Raw genomic sequence first — 26,001 nt, 5'->3', positions numbered from 1 at the left:
TGCACATACAAGCCTGTGCTTTGCATAGCCACTAATCTCATACCAAACCCACATCCACCAGGGAAAAAAGTTGAACAAATGAACACATTGAATGTTTCTGTTAAATGTAAAGAGCTCATTCAACACATTTAAATGATTGCACTACCTCTAGAGGTCAGCAACATACAACAATTGGAGAGCCTCAAATGAGTAAATCAACTGTATTATCAATAATACATTCAATTCAATTTATATACATACTGCATCTTGTACAGGTGATTGTCTATGTCGTTACAACAGAAAGTATGTAAAACAGAATATACTCTAATAATTAATTGATTAAAATGATAATAGTACAAAAATGCATTGCATAGAATAGTTATTCAACATGTAAACGATCTAAGCATTGCTTCTTTTTGTTAACCTAATAAGAAATACAGTATAAAAAGCAACATTTTGTGACCAAGAAGAAATTTGGTAGATTATCCTGTCAGGCTTTGGTTTAATACTTTTCTTTTGGTTAATAGATTTTCACTTAATCTTCTACTGTAATGTAAAAGTTTATAGTCCAATTTGCAGTTTGAATATGGTCATAGTCATGGCATTTTGGATAACACCATCAACCAAATGGCAAATGAAAAAAGGGGAAACAATGTATTGCCTCAGTGAAAAAAAAGTTAATGTGGTTTCCTGCTGCCCACATCTCAGGTATTCAAATAAATGAAGAATGAAGTGAAACAAAATGGCAAATCAGTCTGATTACCAGGGTAAAAGAATACTTTGTCAGTCTTGCATTCGGCACCACTTGCCTAAATTCACTCAGAGAAACTCTGGTTTAACATGTTTAACATAACCAGGTACTGCAGGCCTGATGACTGATGTTTTTACCATCAGTAACATCATTTACTAAAGTAATTTTGCTTTTTCTAATTAAAGATATCGAGAGATAGAAAGAAGCACGGTGCCTAAAACCTTGAAAGCTGATATTTTTTCCCAGAAGGAGGCTAAAAAATAAAAAAATGTATTTCACATATTGTACGCGATATATTGGTTAAAATACAGTAAGTAATTGAGAAAACAAATCCCAAGAAAATGTACAACTTCACTTGCCCACTTGTTTGAATCCAGGCTTAATCTGATCACAAACATTCATTTAACTCTAAAAGTATGCCCATACATCACTTACACAAGTCTGTTTTTCATGGATGCTGTTGTGTATGTAACCTTAATATTTTTATGAACAGGATTATATCGCACAGCCACGTTCCACCTGGCTTCTGAGTAAACAACAGCAATCATTCATCCTCCTCATCCTTTCATCGATGGCACTTTTCAGTCTCATGTCTTCACTTTTTGCTGCGGTAGTGGGCCGCCACCACCAGGTAGCTGTCAGGTGTCAGGTCCTTGATGTTGGGGGACTTGCTGCTGACGGGGGACATCTTGCCCTCCACCCGAGAGATTTGGAGCATGCGGCATGGGTCGTGTTTCAGCAGGTAGCTCTCAAAGGTCTCCCAGCCTCCACCAACGCGCACCATCACGTGCTTGTTGTGCAGCATCTGCGGAGAGAGAGAGGAATAGGATTATAGTGTCAGGAGGAGAGCTTTAACTGGCTGTCGCTGAGCCCGTCTTTCTATAGTACTCATGTCATTTCCCTGATTGAGGCTTTCGGTTGAAGTTGAACGAACAGTTAAGCATGGCTTTGATGTCACAGCTTGCTGATTGATGTGGACTGGTTGATGTCCCTGGAGGGAAGCTTTCTCCCTCTCCTGCTGGCCTAATGCCATGTGGAGCAAGCTACTGACAAACACAAGACAGATTTCTAGGATACATAACAGAAATATTCCACCAATGGCCATTTCATCCCTAAAAGGCACCAAATCTAAAAATGACATGCTCTGTTTAGCCAAGAAATAATATGCAGTATTTTTTCTCCATCATCTAATCTGATACATTTGCTTCAAAATCCTGCCACCTGCCACATCAGGGCACATTCTCAAGGTTGGGTACCATGGCAACATCGCCCATTATAATAAAGAGAAGAAGAAATAAAAGGCTCTGGCTTATTGGATGCTCAGACACTTACATTCCCCAGAGGCCCTGCACATTAAACATGTCCACCTCACAATGGAGGCTTCTCAGCCCCCCTACCTCATTAACACGTCATTACACCTCCACTAAAACAAGCTTGTTTACCGAATGAGCTCTTGAGAAGAAATGGTAAATAAACAGGTTATTATGAAGAATATTAGGGTGCAATATTTGATTTCTTTAAAACACAAACGGCACCAGAATGATTCTGAAAAATATCAAACCTAATTGTTTGATAAACTACCTCATGAGATTGTCACCTCAGTCTAGTCAGATATGAGGCTTCCTGCCCTGCAGCAGCAGCATAACATGCAACATTTATAAGCCTCTTAAAAGAATCAATCTAGAGGGCATTGGCGGGGCAGTGATTCCAATCACCAGCAACAGGCCTTCAGGCTTTGTGACTGTGGATTTAATGGACCTGTGTGATGCTGAGGGGTTTCAATCACGCTGCTTTGGGACGAGACCCTTGCCGGAGCAACTCCCTCCTCGGCAGCGCAGAGAAGGACAGAGGCCCGGGGCTGAGCTGGGGACAGCACTCCTCACAAACACTGCGGTGTTACTCTGCCCTCTTGTTGGAGCTACAACCACCTCATTTATTCCAGGAGCTGAGAAGGTCAGTCTCTCAGGCTGTACACATTATTGTGGAGTAGACTTTTCTACAGTATGTGCTGCGTGCTGCTCTTGTCCTTGCTCCACGGCTGCCTTACAGACAGTGACTGGCCTCACTGTATTCATACCTTTTCTGTGGAAGCAGCTGCTGGGGAGTCAAACCATCTGAGGAATTTTAATTAAAGCATCTTCACCGTGAAGAGTGCTGGCTGAGACAGAGGAAAGAGGGATTAACTCTTCCTTTGGCCTGATCAAATGACGTCTCTCATATACTACACGATAACACATAATACATGTGTAATTTTTGTGTAGTATTACTATTGTTAATTCTGTCTACTCGGGTCAAATGACATCTGTTCCATGTAGTCTGTGTCTGTCCTGGAAGAAGGTTGCCTCTTATTGCTTTCACTGAGGTTTCTTCCTTGTGTCTGTTGAAGGGTTTTTGAATTGACGGTCTAAGGATAGAGGTTGACGTACAGATTGTAAAGCCTTTTGAGGCAAATTTGTGATTTTGGGCTGTATAAATATTTACTGTACTTGACATGTAAGCTAGTGCAGACATCATTAAGCCACAGCGAGCTTCTCACCATTTGTCCTTGGTTGCTCAGCAACACTATGAAGACTGAATCATTCAGTCATTGAAAAGGCATCAAATAATGACAAATATTCAGATTTACACAGCATCTCATGTTCTAGCTGCGTAGACATTTATTATTTATAAATTTTATTCTGTTCGTTTCATATTTCAAAACAGTTTTGTTGATTCAAACCTCACAATGCTTGAGATGTGATTTGGTTGAATTTGATATCAGTAGCTGCAATATAATATGCAGACAGCAGAGGACATCCAAGAGTAAATCCTCTTTTCAATGTCTGCACATCCTGAAGAGTGTGAGTATGAATCACATTCTTAGAGGTGTGAATCCTGGTTGTGGGTTGCCAAGTAACCAGGATCCCAAGGGGACCAATGCTACTTCTCTAATCTGTGCTAGCCGGATAATTTATCTTTCTCCAATAGCCTTTCTCCCTCCACTCAGAGGAAGTGGAGAAACATTTCCTGGGCTGATAGATTCAGATGTAATTAATGCAACAGCCAGAATTAGGTGATATAGCTTAGCAAAATATTTTCCAAGTAATAACCTGGTCATTAGATCGTATGGAAATGTGTGGTTATTATTCTCCCTTTATAGCCAGTGAGTCACATTTTGGTTGGCTGAGGAGGGACATTGTCGAAATACCATTACCAGTAAATGAGACCTCACAGCAAAGGCGGGCTCTCTGCACACAATGGATGACTTTCATCCCAAAGCCAGCCCCAAGTATCAACACACTGCCATATGCTGTGTGAAGAGGCACTGAATGGATAGAGGTTTGCGCTGCAATGTGAAACCTTATTGTTATCACCACCAAACTGATGAGAAAATTTATAGATCGGATGAAACTCGATTAGCAAAAATATGAGCTCGTGTCGACGTTTTTTGTGAGATTTTCTGTTCCCATGTAATGTTGTAAAATCTATTGATCCTGTCAAAAAAAAAAATATAATTCTTCAACGTTTTAGAGATCCAAAGTAAAAATACATTTAGTCAAATCCAGTTCAATTTAGAGACACTTTCCCTGATTCTTTCAGTTTTTTAGGCTTTATACTTTTACTCCACTACATTTTGGATATATTTTTCCTCAACTGCAGTTATTCAGCATTTGCAGTTAATAATTACTTAGTAGAATACTGTTTTTATTATTCAGTTATGTGATGCATTGAGGGACTATAAAGTAGCTGGCAGTTAATGAAACACAGTGATGGAAGAAGTGCTTATGCGTTCAAAATTTTACTTCAGTAAAAGTACAGAAGTATCATCAACAAGACGCACTTAACATATCAGAAATAAAAGTACTCAGTAGGCAAGTCCCTGTCAATGTTGGATTAGTGATGCATTGACATGTAAGCAGTATTTTAATGTTGCTTCTGGTCAAGGTGGAGCTCATTTTCTGTTTTGACACTGTTGGCTGGTTCATTCTATTACAATGCAACTGCCCCAGCACCCTAGACCTCCAGGGACCCCAAAATCCCAGAGAAAGGACCCCAAAGCCCCAAGAAATTTACACCGCTGAAGTGCAATATTAACTATGACATGTACTCCATCCTCCCTCTTGTGGTCCTGGTCTTGAAGAGGGACTAGTTCTAATACCTGAATTGTTTTCATTTATATTGTGTTCATTTGTTGTAAAGTTGTGTTTTATCAAACTGCAGACAGAAAACTTGGGGCAAAGTAGTATTATTCCATCATAGGAGTACTGTAATCATATTCATTATTAATAGGTCTGACATTTATTTTCTTTAATATTCAATTAACTGTTAAAATGTCAGAAAATAGTGAGGAATGCATCATCATTCCCTGAAGTTAACAGATGACTTGTCACAACAATCCCAAAGATGTTGAGTTTACCATCATGGATGACTGGGAAAACTGCCAACTATTCACATTTGAGCAGCTTGTACCAGTTATTTATTTATTTATTTATTTATTTGCTTTAAGAAATGGTCAAATGATTAATCAGTTATCAAAATAGTTGAAAATTAATATTCTGCCAATTGACTAATGAACCAATCATTTCAGGTCTAATAGGGGTCAAACAACAAACCTCTGCTCCAGGGCACAATAGGAGGTTAATCCGGCTGTAAATGTATCATATTTAATGTGCTGTTGTATTTTGTCTGTCAAATATTAATCTGTAAAGTTGTTAGTAACTGTAACTGCTGAATGAATGTAGAGTAAAAAGTACAATATTTGCCTCTGAAATGCAGTAAAGTTAGTAGCATAAAATGGAAGTAAAGTACTTGAGTGAAGTAGAAGTACCTTAAAATTACATTGTAGGACAGTAATTGAGTAAATATACTTGGTCACCACTGATTAAGTATTTAGACTTAATGCCACCTGGATCACTCTCAACAATGAAATTACATGTTAATTAACAATATCACACTCAGATACTGCAACCATTCTTCAGAGGTATTTTTACTTTTGATGTGCAGCTACATTATATATCAGGTACTTAACTTTAAAACCAAGTCTTTTTCTTTAAATGGGCTAATTTCAGTTTAATTAAGTAAAGTATTCAAAACTTTTCCACCACTGTTCAAAACCAAAGCGTTTATCATACATATGTCATAATATAGTATGATATTATAATATACTCACTCGTATGAAAAGCATTTTCTCCCCAACACGGTATCGACCCTGCGACTGCCGCTCTACACAGAATTTATTCGGGCACCTGCAGGGGGGATCGTCAGCGATATGTCTTACCTGTAACACACACAAGTAAAGATATTATAAATATTTCCCCTCTGAGTTCAAAAATAGAAGCTAAACCACACATGAACTACAGACTTACGGCATCATCCAACAGCTTCCCTGTACTTTTCTTGCTGGAACTGTTGGTGGGAGTCTTGGTGGGAGTCGGGGATGGGGACGGAGATGGGGAAGGAGATGATGAGGGAGATTGAGGGAGAGGCTGAACTGGTGATACAGGTGATGGAAGAGGTAGAGGTGCTCTCTCTTCTTGTTCGATCTCTTTCTCCAGTTTTATAAGGCCAGGAGGCTCCACATTGTACCTAGACAAGGAAACAAAGAGTGATGTCATTCCATAAGTAGTAACAGTAAAGTAGTAACAACAGTAGTAACAGTAAAAATAGTATATAGTATATAGTATATGCAGAAATATATAAAAAACAGGACTGTACCGGGATGCAATCCGCCCCAACTCTAACAGACAGAGGCACACTTCTCGTGGCTGCTTGTGAAGAACTACAGAGAGAGATAAAGTTTTAGAAATGTGTAATCACTATATATAGATATTATAGGGTATCTGTCATAAGGCAATGAGTGAGAATGAGAGGCTATTTGATGAAAAGGACACTGGTATGAATCTATAGCCATGCTTGCGGCTGTGTAACGCTGTAAACACAAGGTGCAGCTGAGGCTTGATTGGACACATTACTTAGATTAACCTTTTCCCAATCCATCCAGTGGTTGTTGCAATATTTCAGTCTGGACTAAAGTAGCGGATGATCCAACTGGCCATCTGTATGCTGCTAGCATGGCTAAAAATGAGTTCATGAACTTCATGCACACAAATGTTCCTTTCCTTTGCAATCTTGTTTGATCCCGAATCAAATGAAAGTGAGTATTGTTTAGAGCTTGGATGTATACAAAGACTTGGGGTGTTTGTTTTAACATAACCGGATATCAGACCAGATTGTTAGAGTGGACACAGGATGTACAATACATGTGACACACCACACCATGCATTACAGAGAGTGTTCCACTGCATTATAGCAAACCTGGTGTTGTTACATCTACGGCTGAACTGATAAATCCATCCAGAAACAGAGAAAAGAAGGAAAGAGAAATAAAAAAAGAAAGAAAGACAGTTGTCAGCTGCTGTTTTCTAATGTTTTTTTTCACACCGTTTTAATCATAATTATAGATTCATGCATTTGAAGGTGCTTCTAGCTCAATGTTTATAGCTTACTGAAATGATTTACTGTAAATGATTTGCATAGTTTAAATTACTTAGCGACGGTCGACCAGCTATTAGTCACAAATTAGAGGAATGCATAAATATTCTTGGTATTTCTGTTATTTGCAAGGTCACATACTGTACATCTGATTGTATGGACGATATTTCAGTCCAGAAATATCTTAACCGCTAACATATTTTTCATTGATGCTAGAAATCCTTGATTAGAGAAACATAGATAACACACTGAGTATGTGAATGAGGAGGAGAGCAAAATGTACCTTCTCTGAGCTGAGGAAAACATTTGCATAGCGTTGGCCTACTTTCCCACTAACTCACACCCTTCTGTCTGTGCTCCCTTTGTTTTTCCTCCAGACATTTTGTGCACAGTATTCGAGATGCATGTGTTGTTATCGGCAGGTAGAGCTGCCCCTCTCAGAGTGCTCCCAGTAGACTTCTGCCCTTGTGAGCTTGATGTGGATGTCAAAGGAGTTGAAGCAGAGTCTGGAGACGTGAGCCGCAGAGGGGAGGAGAAGAAACCTGTGTGATGCTCTACGTGTACAATCAGGCCATTCACAGGAGATAGAAATCTGAGTCCGCTGCCCTGGCAGTGCCAGTGACATCCAAAGCCTCGCAGTTTTGTGTCTCTGTGTGGAAACTAAAGCTTGTTTGTCGCACATTCAGATTTTCTAGCCTTCTGATGTTCTTGGCAGAAAAAGTACACTCACCTAAACCCTCTGACTCGAACAAACACGTTTCTCCAACGCCAACCTCACGACACCAGGCCAGGAAGTTGGCTGTGTTGTCCCGTGCAAAGAAAGAGCCAGAGGGAGCACTCCGTCGACATGGTATCCTCCGATATGGAATAGTCTATAAGAGACATAAAGGAGTTAGTAGATGTCTTCATGTATGCTACTAAAAATGAACCGAAGATGGACAATAAATTCTAACTTTCATTGATGAATTGCATGTAGGCAGTGAACTGAACATGAGTGCGTTTGACTTGAAAGAGAAAACAAACGTCCACCAGGGTGACTCGTCCAGCCCAACCTGCAGAGTTTCCATCAGAACACAGAACCGTACTCTCTTTATCTACACCGATTTCTTCTCCATCTGCTGAGGCTCTGGTTTCAGCCCAGGATCAAGGACCGTTTCCACACAGATCAATATAGGAGATGGCGGATTAGAGAACTGGGGCTACTTTACCAGGCCCTCTATGATTCGGGATCAAATGACATGCTTATGGGTTTCAGCCCCCACACGGTCTGTTCTGGGAGATTTATGCGCCTTGCTGTGGTTTTATACAGGATATGTGCGTCTGTGCTATGAGAAAGGTGCAATGAGCTCATGCTGGAAATATGCAGGCTTTGTGGGTATTTTTCTTTTCTTTCCAGGCTCTCCTTTTGACTTTTTCTGGGATCCTTTCTGTTGTTGAATTACTTTGCATTCCTGGAGAAATAATGTTGGCCACGTTTCCATTAGTCGTTTGATCTAACAATCAGAGTGACGTGTTATTATTTCTGCTGTGGCTTGCAAAATTATCTGCACCTTTACACGTGTAATAATTGCAAAATTGAAAGCATAAGGAAGTATTTTGCTTGACAAAGTGCCGTGACAATCACAATCACATCAGTCCTTTTCACTCATAAAGATGATTAACATTATGAAAACATGTAGACCTGCTGCTTAATCTCAACACATCCGCCTTCACGGATGTACATGTACACTTTAAATTTCTGTAGCTACCTTATGACAATACATTTCAACAGTTGGGTGGTTGTTTTGAACTCAGCACATGGCAGTAATATGACAGGAAAGAAATACCATCCTCACTCATCTGTAGTAAACACGTGGGAAGATGTGTAGACAGCATCCACAAAGCGCAATTTATCGTTTCTCTCTGCTGGAATCATTTAGTCGCAGTTCACACACCACACCAGCTTGTAATGGGGCTTGAACGCAGATGGACGATTGCTTTAAAGTGGTAAAATATAACAGTAAATGACTATAGCTTTAAAATGCCTTGGTAAGCTGATGAAGCAACAGATATTTGACATAAATTATAAACCTTATGTGTCCTAAGATGATCAGGCATGGAGAGCATGATTGATTTTTCATGGCTCAGTGCTTTGAAAGCACTTAACATGAGCTGTACAAAGCTATAACACGGACAAACAGTAATAAATTATGATGCAACTTTGTTTGATTTTAAAGCCTGAGCTGCAGGTCAGACAGTTTGGGATCCTCGCTCTCGCTCTCTCTCTCACTCTCCCTCTCTCTCTCTCTCTGTTCGATCAATAGGCTCCTCTATTTCAGTAGAACCTCTGCTGTCCCACGGTCATCGACCTCAAGTATTTCCTCACATCTGTGCTGCAACACTCACACTGAGATCAGGAGATCCACTGTCATCAGCCCAGTAATGCCTCAGTGCAAACATCAACAACTCTCACTAAAGAGCCAACAAAGGAGACTTTTGCTTCCTTTTTTTTCTCCTTCTGACGAGAAACATGACCTAATCAGTGTTTCCCTCTGTCAGAATCCCACTGAGCTTCAGACGTCAGCCCAATGTGTAAGAACAGATATCTATAATAACTACAGATATTGATGCCTCTGTCATATTCAGCACTAGAAAGTACGGCCATTGTTTTTGTTTTTAAACTCTTATGAAGCCAAATGTTTAGCTTTAAATGCTACAAATCAAGATCTAGAAAACTTAGAGTGGATATATATGAAAAATCTTTTTATTTTTTCCTTTGATTTGTCGGTAAGACATCAAACCTGGTTTGCAGTAGCCATGAAGCTGATACAATCTACTGATTTACACCCAAATCAGTTTGTTTTCTCGAGCACTGACTTACTAAAATAAGCATTTGCACTGATTTCTTGGGATAAATTACAGATAGCCATTTGCAACATTATCCTTTAATCTTATAAAATTCATTAAACCCTCTCTCAAAGCTCACAAGAAATGAACATTTAATGTAGTTCTGCCAATTCTCACAGGGGATGTGGGGCCCCATCAGTTAATGTGTCCTTGCCAAACTTCTTTTTTCCTTTTGCCCCGCTGCAGGCTGCAGGCCCCCATCCCCCATCCCCCATCCCCAATCCCACCCTTTGTGCACTGCTTTCTGAAACTGTGGAGCCCCTTGCAAAGTATGGATTCACGATCGCTTCTGAGCTGACGAAACCAATCAACAAGTAAGATCTATGGAGAGAGCGGAGAGAAAATATAATGCTGTAGACAGAAATGACCAGTATTGAAGTAAATTCAGTAGTTTTCAGAGTGTCTTTCTGTCGAGTAGTACCATCCAGAGGTTATGATATGGACATTTCTTGAGATGGGAGGAATTCAATAAGAATAGCTTTTATTGATCTTATTGAGGGAAACTTAATATTAGCTGTTTCCTGTCTCAGTGAGAATCAATAAAACTTCAATACTGTTGTCTTTAAGCAGTCTGGACCTAATAAATTATACAGAAAATACAGACTAACCACTTTCTCTTGTTTTTCGAGGGATGATTTATCTGGTAAAGAAATGAACACAAAACATGTTTTACATAGAATTCCTGGATTTCTTTTTGTAATTAAGCAGAGAACAAAGTGATTATCAGTCAATCTGCTCTAATCTCATGGTATTAAATGATGTTTCATCTCTCAGAAACAATCCTCTGTCAAATCTTTCAAACTGAAAGTTAGTCTAAGAACACTTTCAGCCAAGATTTGGCTTCCAGGTTTGTATTTTCACTATAACCGTTATCATGCCAGACTACTGTAATCCTCAGGTTTCTCAGTACCTTGCTGTTGCCAAGGGCAGGCAGGTCTCCATTACTTTGCCTGAACTTCTCCTGTAGTGTCTCAGCCAGCTGGCACAACAGGAAGCCATTGTCTAAGCGGTCCATGAAGCTCTCAGCGGTGATTTCCAGGCCTGACCAGGGGACACATAAAGAAAGCAGAGATTCCAGCCCAGTAAATTCATCATAAAAATGCTAATTTAAACATATATACAGTGTAATGATATAAAATTCTATCTCCAGTCCGTTCCCAGTTGAAGCTGACCCTGCTGCAACGTTATTGACTCCCACCTGACTGAGATCGGCTTGTATTGCAGCCAAGTGTTCAAATATTACAACACATGATTTGGGGTAATGTGGGGGGATTTTCTAGTAGCGCACCATGGGGGTGTCAAAGACAAGGTCACGTGAAAAGGTGGGCATCTGACTGTGCACAGTAATGCGTCATAATCCTGCACACTTGCAGAGATAGATTGGCGATCAACATGTGGTGTCCAGTTGACTGACTTCCAGAGGACCATTCTTTCTTAGTTAGATCATTGTGAAATAGGAGGTGGTGGCAGGGGGGTGTCTGTGGAAAGAAACTGGAGAGATTTTTTTTTTTTTTTTATCCCTTCTCTGTTTCTTATAGGAGGAGGGGTCTGGGTTGTTTTTTTTTTCGACGTTTAATGAGTTCCAAATGTTGTAATTGAGCCCAGAAAAGAGAGATTGAAATCTTGAGAAATACTCAGTGAGCTCCCGTTTTATATGCTCTCCCTCGCCTCTCGCTGTATGTGGAAAAAATATTCCAGAGAGCTCTCGGAGAAACATTTCAACTCGAACACTCAGTCCTATAAATTGCTCCATCCTCCCATCACAACAACAATATGACTCATCAGTATAACCAAGCGTCCTCCTCCCACTCAATCAGCGGACTCATCCTTATTCCGCACTGCTCCTCCCACCTGAAATTGTAAACGCCTAAGCATATCAGCGCTTTCTTCCTTAGAATTTAAAGCTACTGAGCACACACAGAACACGACTTAAACCAACAAACCGGTTTGACACTGTGTATTTACTGGTAACACGTGGATGTCCTTGATCCCTCACCAGAGTAGACCAGAAGTTTATAGCTCAGCTGGTTCCAGTACAAACACACAGACCTCCAGAGATAACCGGGAAGATAGAGAAGCTGTTTTAAGTTGTTCACACACACACGCAGGAGTCAGTTACAGGAACTAAATTGGCTTCCAGTTGGTTTGAGAATGTACTTTTGGACTGCAGGATGTCCCATGGAATAGCGCTCAGTCATTAGGTGAACAGTTTTAACCATATTAAATGCAGCTGTAGCTCTACAGTCTGAAAATGTAGAAGTTAAATATTGAGGTGCATCTGTAGCCTGCCTCTCCTCTTGACACCTATACAGTCTAAAACAAACTCAAATGTGATAAAATACTGTTTAACAGACTGTTTGCCTCTCGGACATTCAGCAAAACAAATGCTTAATTCTCACATTGTAACCTACTCTGGCGGAGGAATTCAAAGAATTTGTTTTTCGCCTATGACTACATTTTTGTCTCGACAATCGTTGCTCATTGGTGCCTCAGTCAAACCTGCTAATCAGCATCTTTTAGAGAACCATGTGGAAAAAGGTCTTTAACTTTGTCTCTTTACAATAGAAAACAGTTTGTAATGCTGTTGTAAATAAAATAAACTATACTGAGTCTGTCGCGTTAACCTAAACTTTCTTCATACACAACTAAGAGTTGGTTTTATGTTAAATTGGAGTCACTGAATTCAAGTCAGATCCACAAAGTGATTCATGCGTTTGCTTTGTGACTGCATAAGTCCGCTATACAGAGTGATTTGTTATACAATAGCAACCTTGCACAAAGCTGGTGCTCCCTCCACTGCTTACTCTTCACTACTGGCTGTGCATTATTCGAGAACTGTTAATGACGCCCATTATTCAATTAAGGTAAATCTGTCTGAACATGGAAACTAGTTCATAACATTCAGGTAACTTTAAAATAGTTTGTAATGAGATTCAGATTGATTCCAGCTCCCTGCAAATGTGTTCACATCAGCAATACTGGTTCAATTCATGTTGAAGATCATGAAATTTTCATGATTTTCTCAAAGCCAACCTACTTATAGGCCAGTGTTTCAAATAAATCAGTGATAGCACCTTACATTTTTTAACAATATTAGCTAATTTTGTGGGAAATTAATAATTTTTGCCACTCTGTGTGCATGTGTATCATAACATGCATCTGTGACTGAAAGACATTATTCTAACACAACAGACTCAGTTCTGACATCCATGGACAATCATGCACCTTACTACCGTAGCAATATCCACCTGACCAATCTATTCTTTCTGTTCTATTTATTTTTCTTATATTTGAGTCAGTGCATTTAGATATTGTATATAATTTAGCCTTTAATTGCATTTGTTTCTTTTTTTTTTTTTTTTTTTTTACCTTTTTGTCCTTTTCTACCTCATTCTTGGCTGCTGTCACATTTTAATTACCCTTTGGGATTAATAGTATGTGTGTATGTATGTATGTATGTATGTATGTTTTTATCTATCTATCTATCTAATATTGTGGGAAAGCAGGATTCCTGGCAGATAGGAGTATTTAGATTTGTTGTGCATTCATGTCTTGATTACCGAGCATATTAGTGAGCCACAGGGCGAGGTCTTCCTTCATGGGAAGCAGGCTGGCTTCATGTCGACTGGCCAGCCACTGGTGGTACTGCTGCATGTCTGTCAGGCCGGGCCCGCTGGGCTGTTTGGGGCTCAGGGAGGTGCACATGGTTCCCTATCGACGGCCTGAGGAAGGAAGGGAGGAAGACAGACACACAAGAACTGCTGGTTTTAAAAGATAACCTCAGACATGTTTATCTACGATTGATAAATCTGTTTTAATATGGCGGTGGACACAATATAAGTAACACCTGTGTAATGCGGCCCAACAGATCTGCAAAAAATAACTAATTTCACCTCCACCAAAGTTTTTGGGGCCACACTCTGCTGTTGTTGTGTTGGTTTGAATTACTTTATACAGGTTTTGTGTCCGTCCCTTGTATGTTGAGGTATGTACTGTGTGTATGTAAATACATTATTTCCAGGTCTATATATTGTTTACACTGTAGCTCCTATAAATGTTGTGTTATATTTAGAAAAACTGAAAGAATCGGTTTGGCAAATGAAGACATTCTGAAAATTTTTCAACATTTTAATCATGATATAAATTAATCTACGTGACAATATTCTTCATTAACAGCTGACATTCAGGCCTGATCAAATGAATACAAGAGAAGAAGAAGAAGAAGGTGCTTTTGTCCTCTTGGCCAAATCCTGGTGTGGTTTACAGTCCACCTGGCGACATGAGACATCCGCGTGGACCCTGACAGTCCGGTTCTTATTCCCCTCTTCATCGGACAACAGACACTTTTATACCAGCCAGATTCAAAGAGTAGGACTTCTATTCAACACCAGACACAAACAAAGAGCCCCTTCAGATTGTAATCATACAGTCTAAATCAATTCATCCCAGTCAACACAGCGGCAGACTTCACTATTACAGCCTGATGAGAGACAGTATTTAACATCAATATCCAGAGCAATATTTAACAGCTACTTATTGTCCGTTAAGTGATGTCATTGAGTAAATGAGACATTTCTCACAGTCTTTTCCAATAACTCACTAAGCCAAGCGTCCACTGTATGAGCCATAATGTAAAAATCTTTCACATTTCACTCAAGTGTCACTCCATTAATGGATTTGCTACTGAGAAGAGTGAGTAATTGACGAAATAACTGGGCACCAGATGTAAGACCTGAGCGGACTAACAACACACAGCTCTGCAGTTAATATTCACAGTTTCAAAGCACAAGTGCTGCCGTTACAAAGCACACACTGGTGTGGAAAGACTGTATGCGATGTAGACAGGGAGGAGACATCAGTGAGTACAGATGGTGGCATCTCAAGGACACAAAGGATTTTTTTTCTCAAGGCTTACATCACTCCAACGGCTGTTGTAGTCATGTAATCAGGGAACTTCTTTTAAAGAATTAAGTGGAAGATACAAGAAAATGGGAAAAACTCATAATTCTTTGACAATGTGGTTTATAAAGTGGTTTATGGTGCATGAGATAGAGCTGAGTCTGTCTTAAAACAATACTGATATGTCCATATTGAGAGTTATTGATCGCTGTAATTGTTCCTCCCTCCATCCTACGGCGAATTCAATGTAAGTGATTAGGGACGAAATCCACAATCCACTGAACATAGATGAAGAGATTTGACAGTATGATACAACTTTTTCCTCTACTTTTTAATCCTTTGTCATCGCTGAATTCTTTGTTCAGGGTTCAAGTAGATGAATACAATACAAGGCTTTACAATGAAATCTAGTTGTTGCATTTAAACATTGTTACCTCCAGCCTGGACACTCACTGCCACATCTTAAATTCCCCATGGCAGGCAAATAGCAGCAGGATATTTGATGAAAACAGCAAGAAAAGCTTATTCAAACAAGGAAGCAAAGCTGCCAACTATGGACAATCAGTTCATAGTGGCTGAAAATTTCCTCTGAATACCAAGGGAGTGTAACACAATGTGAAGAATCTGACCTTTAAAGCTATGTAACATTTCAAGGTCCCTCCGGAGTTGGCTGTAACCAAATCACACCGCGGTGCAACACTGGACATCAGGACCTTGATGTCCGACCAAGGTCATCTTATCTTCCCAAAGACAAACCCTGCTCGCTGCCTACACACACTAAACTCTGGAGTCTGACACACAGGTGCTACATTCCCAAGTCCAGTGTGGTGCAGGCTGACGGACAGAACAAGGGCACTGGGACAACTTCTCATGTCTCACAGTACAAGCCCCATTCATACGAGGACATGAACTGCTGTTAATTTAAAAATGGATGTTTGACACATCTGTCAGTGTGCAACACAGCCAAACATGTCTTCTTTCCAGCACAATATAATCTTGTTTTTATATTTCACACATGCTGTATATTCTATTCTGCTGCACTGACTCAGTTGCTCTTCTAAGAAACTAATAGTCTATCCTGATCTTTGTGTAAATCCTTGTTCAAAAGCTGCATTCTTCTTAACAGGACTGTGAATAAACATCCTCCTGGGTTTCCCCCACTTTTCCCCAGGAAAAAGTCCTAAAGGAACAACCAACTGTTGTTACACATACCTGTTTCCTCTCACCACACTGCAGCCTGACCTCTTCAGCTGCAGGCCAAAAACACAGCCAACTCCACCGCTCTGCCTTAGGATTTAACCATCGCATACACCACTTAAACCTGCTGCTTCATCTGACGTTGTCAGAATCAGACTCAGGATCTGACTCTAGACTCAGGATTAGAAAGAGAAATAGATAACCTTTATAGTGCAGCAATATTCAGATATATAAATATACATTCTCTCAGTCTCAGAGGCCTCATGACTTCAGTAAAGCCATCATAACATACCATGGTTGGCTGCAGATTGCTCCAGGAAAGGCATATGGATGGGAATTTCGGCTGCTGGATCACATCAATTAGAAAAAACAAGAGTGGCTCTGTCCTCCTAACCCTCGCCGCCCTTCATGCCTTTCGCCTCCACAACAGAAAACTGATCTGGGGCCTGATTTGTCCATTTGAGCAGGAGTAGAAACTCAGTATGTTTATACTGAGTATTATGTGTATTTGTTTGTGTGTGTCGTGAGTGTTGTAGCAGCGGTCAGTGACCTGTAAGGTACAAAGTCTCCAGAAAAGTGATGTCACTTGGAGAATTTGAGTATCTGGAATTTTAATAATGAACAAAAGTCGAATATTCTCCTGTATAATCTAACAAACAATACAGAACTCATAATAAGCCCGCAGCACAGTATCATTTTACATATTCCACACCGTTCTTGTGTTTATTAGTGCTTCACATGAAGGGTCATAAATCCTCAGCTGTGATCCTGCGCTGATTTATTGTAGATGAAATCATTTTAAAATCTGCTTCAGGCCTTCAATAATAGACGTGTGTGTTGTGAACATTTGCACCATCAATAAATATCATTTCAGGCCGTCAGTCAGTAGGAATACAGACAGATATACAGACCTGTTCATACAGATATTCTTACACACACACACACACACATTCTTTGTTGTTGTGTCTGAATTGAGCTCAATAAATATGTTTTTGGACTGTGTTGCATTGAAAAAACGAGGCAACACATTTACAACTGTAATAAGGTTTGAAAGCTGTCTCCAAATAAAAAAAGCCACACCAGACATTTCACCACTCTGGAAATAGGATCAAGGGAGGACTTCTGATGAGTGATGACTGAAATCCAGCTGAGCACTCACTAATTAAAACCAATGAAATGACTGAGCTAACAACAGAAACAATGTGCTAGATCCAGTTTAATTAAAAATAAATTAAATTACTTTTGTGATTTTTTAAAGCAAGTTTTAATAGCTTTTTTTTAACTGTCAAAACTTAATTGGGTTCCAACTTTTAAATAAGCAACAGAAGCAGAAATTATTCTGCAGAGCAAGGGAGGATATAAAACCCTGCAGAATACACAAGTAACTAAAACTTACTAAAACTGAACATGCATAAAGAGATTCACAAGTCTGACTTTCATTTGGTAAGAAAGCAGCGAAGATTTCTTGCATGTGTGCGTCCACAAAAAGCTACTTATCTGTGCTCACCCTGAGGGTTCAGCTCGCTGGTGCGCACCTTCCTCTCACTCGTCCTCTGAGCTGCTGGATCCCAGTTTTCATGCCTTTTACAGCGGTGCACCGACCCACAGGTTAGAGCTCCAAAACACTGAACCAATGTGGACCGGGGAGGTCTTTCTCACTGCGCACAAGGATCTGACTGCACACACACATATACACTCACAGCACGCTGCTGCTGCTGCTGATGGGAGGGAAGTTTGATCCTGCTGGCAGTGCCTCCCCCTCCCCTCTTCTCTTTGTGTTGCCTCAATTTGACATTTCTGGACTGAATTCAGCAGGTCAGGCCGAGGAATTCAATCCTTCGATACAGTTTGATTTAATGGATTTTTTTTCCTCAATGTGTGCCCATAACCGACCTTGAATATGTCAAATCTGTTACAGCTGTTTTCTTTGAGTGAGTGACTAAATCTTAATGACACTGTTGTAAATAAATGGTAAGCAATTCATGACAATCATCATGAAGCAAACAATCCCGAATACAGAAATTAGTAATAGCTTTGTTTACAAAAAAATGCATGAATTAATGTTGTTTATGTTGTTGTTATAATGTAGGGAATTTGTAGCATAAATAAGCATGTAAGTCAGAAAATGCAGCACAATAGGGAAAATAAAAATGTTTGACACTTTTTTGTGCCAATAAATCTAAAGTTTGGCCATAGACATATGACTTAAAGGGTATTTGTGCACATATATTAAGGTTGTCAAAAGTATCGATACTTTTTCGATACCACGTGTTTAAAACGATACGAACTCCGTTGATTATACAATCGATAGGATCGAAAGAACCGAAGCTATAAAACTCCCCCCAGAAAACATCTACAATCTGATTTTCAACCCAAGGCTGCACAGATGAAATAACTGGGAAGAAAATCAGCTGGTCCTCAACCTGTGTCTGTTATTCTCTCCAGCGATGAACGCACCACGTGACTGGTGGGTCACGTGGTGCTAGTTGTGGCAAATTTAATTTAAAAAAATAAAAAAATGTCCTATTTTGTGTGCCTAGGACTTTTTTTTTTCATCTTTTTGCTGTTGTGTCGAAAGAGGTATCGAGTATCATTTTTTACACTAGTATTATATTGAAGTTTAAAATTCTGGTATTGTGACAAACTTAACATTTATATACATATATAAATACACTTCTGTTGTTGTGTGCGTTGTTTTGTGGTTTTTCTCCAACTAGTTTTTTTCTTTTTCTTTTTCTTTTTCTTTTCTTCTTCTTCATTATCTTGGCTCGTACCGTGTGATGATCCAGTTTGTTCCAAATTAAAATTAAACTAAACAAATAAAGTTAGAGTGCGACTTTTATTTTGAAGAACAATAACTTGGCTGACTCTCAGGACTCAATGCGCATGTGCAGAAGTACAGGCGGCACAAACAAGCACCAAAGGAAAACAACGGAAAACGACAAAGACAAAGTGAGTGTAACTATGTGTGTTTACTCTGAATGCTGCTTTATAAACACCTGTGTCATGTTCGCTTTTCTTTGTCCTTAAAATCGCGTCTGTTAACGTTAACTTTGTTTTCAAACGTGTCCCCGGAAGTCCTGTTGAACGTTACAGTTTGTTGACGTTGTTTGAAGCTAGCTAACCTGCAAGTTAGTTTATTACAGCGGGGTTTGGGGGCATTTTGTGTTTATGTTTATGTTGTTTCTCTCCTCCTCAGTGGGTGTCCTACCACTGGAGCCCAGAGGCTGAGCTCCTGCGACCGCAGAGAGCGCCACATGGAGGCGGTGCTGAGAAACCTGTCGAGCACCGTGGAGCTGCTGGCCGTGGCGGCGCGCAGCGGTGAGGTGCAGCAGTGGGATGAACAGACTGTGTCCAGAGCTTTTCACTGGGCCCGGTACTGCGAACTCGTCTACTCCAGGTATCACAATAACCGCTCAATAAGCAGGGTCATGGAGAAGCACCTGCAGCTCACAAATACAAATTTGCGAGCTGTCTTCCCAGGTTACAGAGAGGTCTGCTTCTCGGAGCTCTCCCGGTGCCAACACGTGTTGCTCGTTGGGCTGTTGAACAACCCCGAGCTGCCCATCTCCATCATGAAGATGCTCTTTGACACCACAAGTCCAGTGAACATCAAGCACGGACAGTATGAGGATGTTACCGGCCTGTGCAGCTACATCATTCAATGCAAATCTGCTTGTAAAGTCCTGACTCCTCTCACAGACTTGTCAGCTGCTGGTGCTGATGCTGAGGTGCAGGCGGTGATGCTAATGGAGAGGCTGGGTGCTCTGCTGAGCCAAGGCAGCGAAGCCTGCCGGGCAGAGCGTTTTCTAGACTCCGTCCTCCAGGGATGTGAAGGAGCATCAGAGCATTTCTGTCTGGTCATCGCTGCAGCTCTGCTGACAGGGACGAACTCCGCTGCTCAAACTGCTTCAGCGGATTTTCTCTTGGATTGGCTGCAGCAAAAACACATCCTAATGCAGCACATGTGTTCTTCGCTACCCTTTGCACTGCTTATAAACTTGGCTAAAGAACGCCTGAAATTCAGACACGTGTACTGTGATGTACTGAAAAAGTGGGCCTCAGACATGGAGTACAGTTTAAGTGACGATGAATGGGTTAAAACAAGCTCAAATCCCACAGTGACCTTCCAGAAACTGACTGAGCACTTTGTGGCCTTGTTTGAGGCCTGCCCCTCTCTGAGGAACGATGTAGAAAAAGAGCTAAATGATTTGAAGATTTCTGATGGAGACTTTGATGTCAGAGGTCTGAGTGTGTGGGGAGACCTCTTGTCAGAAATAAACAAGTGACTGTCAGTTGGGGTTACTATAAAAATGGATACAATGGCCAGAATATAGCAGAATATTTATTTATTTTTCTTTGTTTTTATCTCTATGTGATGGCTGTGGCTGGGTATCCAATCTCAATTAGTTCCAAATGAAATGTTTCTGTAGCACTGTAGCAGGATCAAATGTGCTCTTCTTTACTTAATCTCTGATCAGACAGTGTCCGATTTAAATCATAATTTTGCCAATTTTAGTCAGTATTTCATTCAGGGAAAGTTTTTGAACAGCTGCTTTGTTTAGACAACGTGCAGCTTCCAAGAACTTTGGCTTCATCTTGAAAAAACATGTTCATATTGCTCATTGTAAGATATAGAAAGAAAAGCATGGTTATGTTATCAGTACTAAAACTCAGTTGCTGTATCAGTACTTGTATCGGAAAATGTCAAACAATACTCAGCTCTTTGTTTGACAGCTTTAGGTTTTCATCGCAAAATACACATTAACAGGACATGATTGATTCTTGAATGTCATCCAGTCAGTTCACAGAAGTTTCTGTTCCATTTCAATTCTTAACTCTTTATGTTGCAGTTTTTTGTTTTCAATTTGTGGAAGATAATTGTGTGCAGACTAACACAGAAACAGAAGCACAACGTATTAGTTAAGTTTGGTTTTGAAAAATAAATATAAAGGTAATTGATGACAATGTTCTAAAACTCATTTTTCTTGATCTGGTAACTCTGAAAATATGATGCACTATTCTTTCGCTTCAAAAAGATATTTTTCTTAATTCATATATTGGGACATTTGTTTAATTGCACAGCTTACTGGGTTTGGACAGATGGTAGCATCACATGCTGCCTTGTAATCAGTGGCAGCACGAGACCCGACTGAGTTAAATTGAAAGCAATTGTCAGGCAGTGATAGTTCACGCTTTATAAATTAGTCTCTGGAGATTAAAGGCATCATTCAGCATCTTAATTCCACTTTACAACCAAATTATTATAGATGTGTTGTTTCAATATCATTCTGTAAAGAGAAGGAAATAAACAAAGGAGGCAAAAGCATTGTTAATCCAGTTTACACTTCTCTGACTGTATACACCTGAAGCTGTTTTCTCACACACCATCTGCCAGTATTGCCTCTTCATTAAAAAGCTGCACAGAGTCTGAATCTATAATTTTGACTGTCTCTGTGCCAGTCATGTGACTCGACTGCCAATTCACACATTTTGGCCCCTCGTCCGTGTGTCAGAGCAGCTCTGCGGCAAGGGATCAATTAGTCAGATCAGGCTTCTTCAATCACGCCGTCCAACAATAGCTGGTGTGTGACATAACTCCGACAGACAGCGGATAAGAGCCGTGGCCGGTGTGTGGAGGGAAACACCAACACGGCCACGGCTCGTTTAACACACCATGAAAGCAATTCACGTAGAGACAGACAAGGGTCACTGAGTAAGGGGCAGCATGTACACAACCAATTTATTTCCAACCAATGAAGAACATATGCATTGGACTGGATGGAAGCCAACAGTGATTGAAAAAGATCTCACCTGCTCCTTATTTATAAATACATGCAAATTCATTTCATTTGGATTCATCATTGCATTAATGTGGATCAGATTTGATATGCAGGGTTTTCAAGAATGTGAGAAGATGTAAAAACAATATATTTTAGATTAAAAACAAACATTTTTAGAGTTTTATTCAGCAATGAATTTTCAAGAGAATGTCTTCAAAACTTTCAATTTTTTTTAGTTTTTGTGGTTCTCACTCTTCTTCACAGCCTTACACAGAACTTGCAGAGTGGATGAGCAGCCATGATGAAGATTCAGATGTGTTACTGTCTGCCTTCAAATGAGGAGCTTAAAAGAAAAAGCAGATCAGTATCAATCTGTATCAATGGAAACATGTTTTAGTCATTATTTATGAAGGATTTACTGTACATACCCGCATACGTGACAGCTGATAGTAAAAAAAAATTATTGTGGGCTGCAACTAACAGTTATTTTCATTGTCGATTAATCTGTTAATTAATTAGTTGTTTGGTCTATAAAATGTCAAAAATTGGTGAAAAATGTCAATCACTGTTTTCTAAAGCTGAAGATTCAACCTAAAATGTCTTGTTTTGTCCCGACCAACAGTCCACAACCCAAAGATTGTGACAGTTTACTAAAGAAAACAGAAAATATCCCCATTTAAGAAGCTGGAACCAGAGAATTTTCTGTCGATCGATTAATCAACTAATCATTGCAGCTCTATATTATTGTCCTTCTCATCATGCCAGAGAGTGTTAGTTTCCTTTGGCAGTGGGGTGATGTTATTTAACTAAAAATATAAATAACCCATTTTTACTTAAACAGAGGGTTCAAACCAACCTCTGAATTAAAGCAGCTACCAGTTACATCGACTCATAAATGTGAACAAATTGCCCTCTGCTCTTGACCTGCAAGATGAAATTACAGGGTTGTATTATTGTAGCACTTCAAACAACAGGAGGTCCATTACAACCAGCCCACTTTAAACATGTGCTGGCTGCATGGAGGAATCTTTCATATCTGTTCTTTATACCAGGAGCTACTTTACAAATCCCTGACAACATGTGAATCTCTAGAATGTGTGTGAGTATGTAGCATTTTTTGTAGTCTTCTCATTTGTAAAACATTTCCCCCAAGAAAGGAAATAGCACATTTGGATGTGAGATGAAACATACTGTATTTCCTCCTCACATCTTACCCCTGTCCACTGTAACGTTGTTCTCTGACAGCGTGGGGTAATAAACTGCACTGAGACGTGCTGAGGGCGGCTGTTGTTCTGCGGCTTCTAAAGGGCCATGAAAGATAGCATTCATTAAAACTCAGATCCAGCCCCCATCTGGTGGTGTGAATAGGGAGTCCTCTGAGAGGCGGGGTGGTGTGGGTAGAGCCCTCCCTCGGCACGTGCCTAAGCCGCTCCAGCCTGGCCCCTGTCTGGCCTCGGTGACGGATAACAGAGGCAGGAGGGCCCCTCTGCACACCTGTGTCCCGCTCAGAGGATGCTGATGATCATCAGGCATGTGCTGATGCTTTAATTTGGTTTGTCGCAGTGAAATTGTGAGGGAAAAGACTGATTCAGTGTTATGATAGTGGGTTTTAATGAGTCATATGAAATGTTGGTGCTGCTCTTGAGGAAAAAGACGAAAGAAATGTCACATTGTCCTATAAAAACTGCGCTGTCAGACTCTCCAGTGAGGTGCTGTGGTTGCAGAAACACTACTTTGGCACATGAGGAGAGGGAGCGGGGTCGGTTTGTAGAAAAACACCCAGTGACTACATGTTGGTAATAAAAGAAGAACAAAGAAAGCTTATGTGTGTTTTAGCTTTTGACAAAATATGAATTCTTCTTCATGTGAGAGAAAATAATGTGCGGAGGATCACAACACAACATTTCTCTTCTTATTATCTGCATATTTTATCATCATTTTATCCAAATTTGTCTCAGCGGTGCTTTGCCAGCACAGAGTGTATCGTGTAAAATCTTATCAGCCTCTCGTCCTTTGTCTGTGTGTGATACCACATGAACATGTTGTAGAGAGGAGGGTATGAAGCTGTCAGCGTAATGTGATATGGGGGAGGGGGAACTGGAGCAACTTGTGATAGATTACCTCACATGCAACATAGGAAACCATAGGGGAAAAAAAACAATTGGATATAGCAATCTCATTGTCCTCCTGTGGTCATAAAAGAAGCAATTCTCACTCGACACGTAGCAGGTCTGAAAATGTAACCCTTATATAATGCAAACTTGGCACCACTGTTTTTCCTGCCTCATTGCGGTTGATTTAAATTTAGTTTGGAGCTAATAAATGTTTCAGTAGAATTTGGAAGTAAGCACAGATGAAAATAACAATAGCTCACAGTCCTTGCAGTTGTAAGAAAAGCGAGATGGAGCTCTTTTTTTTCCGCAGTGGACACATTTACATATCATAAAAGAAAGGATTTTTTTCTCTCTTTGGTTATAGTGAGCATTGAAGGCAGAAGCTCATAAAAAAAGAGATTTAAAAGAAACAAAAGCAGTTATGGGAGTTTCAGAAATGAGTTTGGAAGCATAGCAATACTCTTAAAATATACTTATTTCAGTGTGTGTGTGTGGCAGTGGGTGGAGAGCAGATATATGTCATGTTATTACGTGTGAGACAGACTAATTCAAGGTGCCGAGCTCTCCATTAATAAAGCAATTAGCAAGGGAGGAGAAGGAGGTGTGTGTAAATTCAATCGCCCTGAGGTAGCGCAATGCCACGCTGGAGGGTGTCATATAACAGTAATTATTCCATTTCTACATTTGACATTTTGGGTTATAATTACAGTCGGTGACTTGATCTGAGATTGTAAATTAATGGAGGCAGCAATGTGGAGAGATTGCTGTGTACAATTTAGACTTGCAGACTAGAAAGGAGAGAGCGGATCAGGAGGATAATTGCATGCAGGCAGTGTCTCAGGGGACGAGTGCAACCCCGTCATCAAACACTCATTCTGGCTGGGCCTCATCCCATTACAGTCCCCCAGGAGCCAAACTGCACCTGCCCAACAGACTGACAACTACTCAATCCCCCTCCACTTACCCTCACGCTCACACAACCAGACAAAACAGCACCAAAAACATCACAATGACTGAATCTGAGATGCTGCAAAAACATATAGACTACAGGCAGGGGAATGCTGAGTGGATTTCTGTCTGTGAATGAAATGTTGACACCAGATTTTTGTCCAATTACCGTGCACCCTAACAGGCACGTCACAGGTGCAATAGCCATGACCACTCTGGCTGGTTAAGCATGAGAAAACATGTTCCACGAGGCTGGTGGCACAATTGTGTTTTCTGTCAAATTAACATGTGCACTGAGAAGCAGGTGGTGGTGAGTTGTTAATGGTTTCCCTCCTCAGATGGGCAGATTATCGGAGGAGAAACTGAGGACAGTGGATGAGGGATGACTCAGACATGGAGCTGCTTCCTGTGATCGAACCATCAGTCAACACAGTACAAGACTTCTGCAGACCGAACACAACGGCTGTGCACTAAATTGATTCAAACTGTCCATCATGTGCGCATAAAACCGACGGCCAGCTTCATCTGTAGGCTTAACCCTTCTCACCCCTACAAACTTCATGCCTGTCTATCACTGCAGCTCTGGTGGAGAGAGATGAGATGCAAAGGGCTGCAGAGACTCACACATTGGAAAATGTGGCTCTCATATTCTGCATCTGTTCTTCATGAGTCACTCCCACCTGCAGAGGCTGAAAGGCATGGTGAGAATCATGGTCTTTGATATATCCAGAGTCATGCACACCATTGGGCCCTTCATGCTGCAGAGAAGCTCAGACTGATGCATGTGGATGGATGGACGCCATGTTGTCCTGAATTATTTACCACCTCACTGACGGGCTGCAGAGCAGCACACAGGCGCCACAGACGATAATACCACCTCTCTTGTTCTGTCTCTACACTTCTGACTTCAGATTTCACTGTGGGCCATAAGACCTCCGTCAGTTCTTTTGCAACTCCCTGAATGTGCGGTTTA

General features: G+C 40.5%; 2 protein-coding genes across 4 annotated transcripts; one reads left to right on the top strand and one right to left on the bottom strand.

Moving 5' to 3' along the window:
* Nucleotides 1-186: 186 nt before the first annotated feature.
* Nucleotides 187-18,042, bottom strand: LOC137183167 (growth arrest-specific protein 2). 2 transcript variants are annotated; one of them, XM_067590028.1, is made up of 9 exons: nucleotides 17,691-18,042; nucleotides 16,199-16,353; nucleotides 13,648-13,809; nucleotides 10,998-11,128; nucleotides 7,932-8,073; nucleotides 6,425-6,488; nucleotides 6,076-6,295; nucleotides 5,880-5,987; nucleotides 187-1,535 (listed from the first exon to the last, which is right to left on the bottom strand). In XM_067590028.1, exons 3-9 carry the CDS (start codon nucleotides 13,790-13,792, stop codon nucleotides 1,326-1,328), a joined length of 1,020 nt encoding a protein of 339 aa, XP_067446129.1. In that variant the 5' UTR covers nucleotides 13,793-13,809; nucleotides 16,199-16,353; nucleotides 17,691-18,042; the 3' UTR covers nucleotides 187-1,325. The 2 variants fall into 2 exon arrangements, with proteins under 2 accessions (XP_067446129.1, XP_067446128.1); XM_067590027.1 differs by lacking the exon at nucleotides 16,199-16,353 and having other exon boundaries at nucleotides 17,691-18,032.
* A 985-nt stretch (nucleotides 18,043-19,027) lies between these two features.
* Nucleotides 19,028-21,519, top strand: fancf (FA complementation group F). Of its 2 annotated transcripts, none has more exons than XM_067590024.1 (2): nucleotides 19,028-19,135; nucleotides 19,383-21,519. In XM_067590024.1, the coding sequence occupies exon 2, from the start codon at nucleotides 19,441-19,443 to the stop codon at nucleotides 20,470-20,472; it is 1,032 nt and encodes a 343-aa protein (XP_067446125.1). In that variant the 5' UTR covers nucleotides 19,028-19,135; nucleotides 19,383-19,440; the 3' UTR covers nucleotides 20,473-21,519. The 2 variants fall into 2 exon arrangements, with proteins under 2 accessions (XP_067446125.1, XP_067446126.1); XM_067590025.1 differs by lacking the exon at nucleotides 19,028-19,135 and having other exon boundaries at nucleotides 19,389-19,583; nucleotides 19,667-21,519.
* Nucleotides 21,520-26,001: the final 4,482 nt, after the last annotated feature.

Source organism: Thunnus thynnus, chromosome 5 (genome assembly GCF_963924715.1).
Source record: "Thunnus thynnus chromosome 5, fThuThy2.1, whole genome shotgun sequence".
In the NCBI taxonomy this organism is placed as follows: Eukaryota; Metazoa; Chordata; class Actinopteri; order Scombriformes; family Scombridae; genus Thunnus; species Thunnus thynnus.
Note: the sequence above shows the minus strand (reverse complement) of the source record. Positions and strands in the feature narration are given on the sequence as shown.

Bases quoted from the DNA above. Each gene is read 5' to 3' on its own strand.
- LOC137183167 (XM_067590028.1), bottom strand. From the start codon at position 13,792: ATGTGCACCTCCCTGAGCCCCAAACAGCCCAGCGGGCCCGGCCTGACA. The intron at 6,489-7,931 runs GTGAGTGTACTT...CTCTCTCTGTAG, and splicing joins GTTCGAGTCAGAGGGTTTAG to TTCTTCACAAGCAGCCACGA. The intron at 5,988-6,075 runs GTAAGTCTGTAG...TGTGTGTTACAG, and splicing joins GGAAGCTGTTGGATGATGCC to GTAAGACATATCGCTGACGA.
- fancf (XM_067590024.1), top strand. From the start codon at position 19,441: ATGGAGGCGGTGCTGAGAAACCTGTCGAGCACCGTGGAGCTGCTGGCC.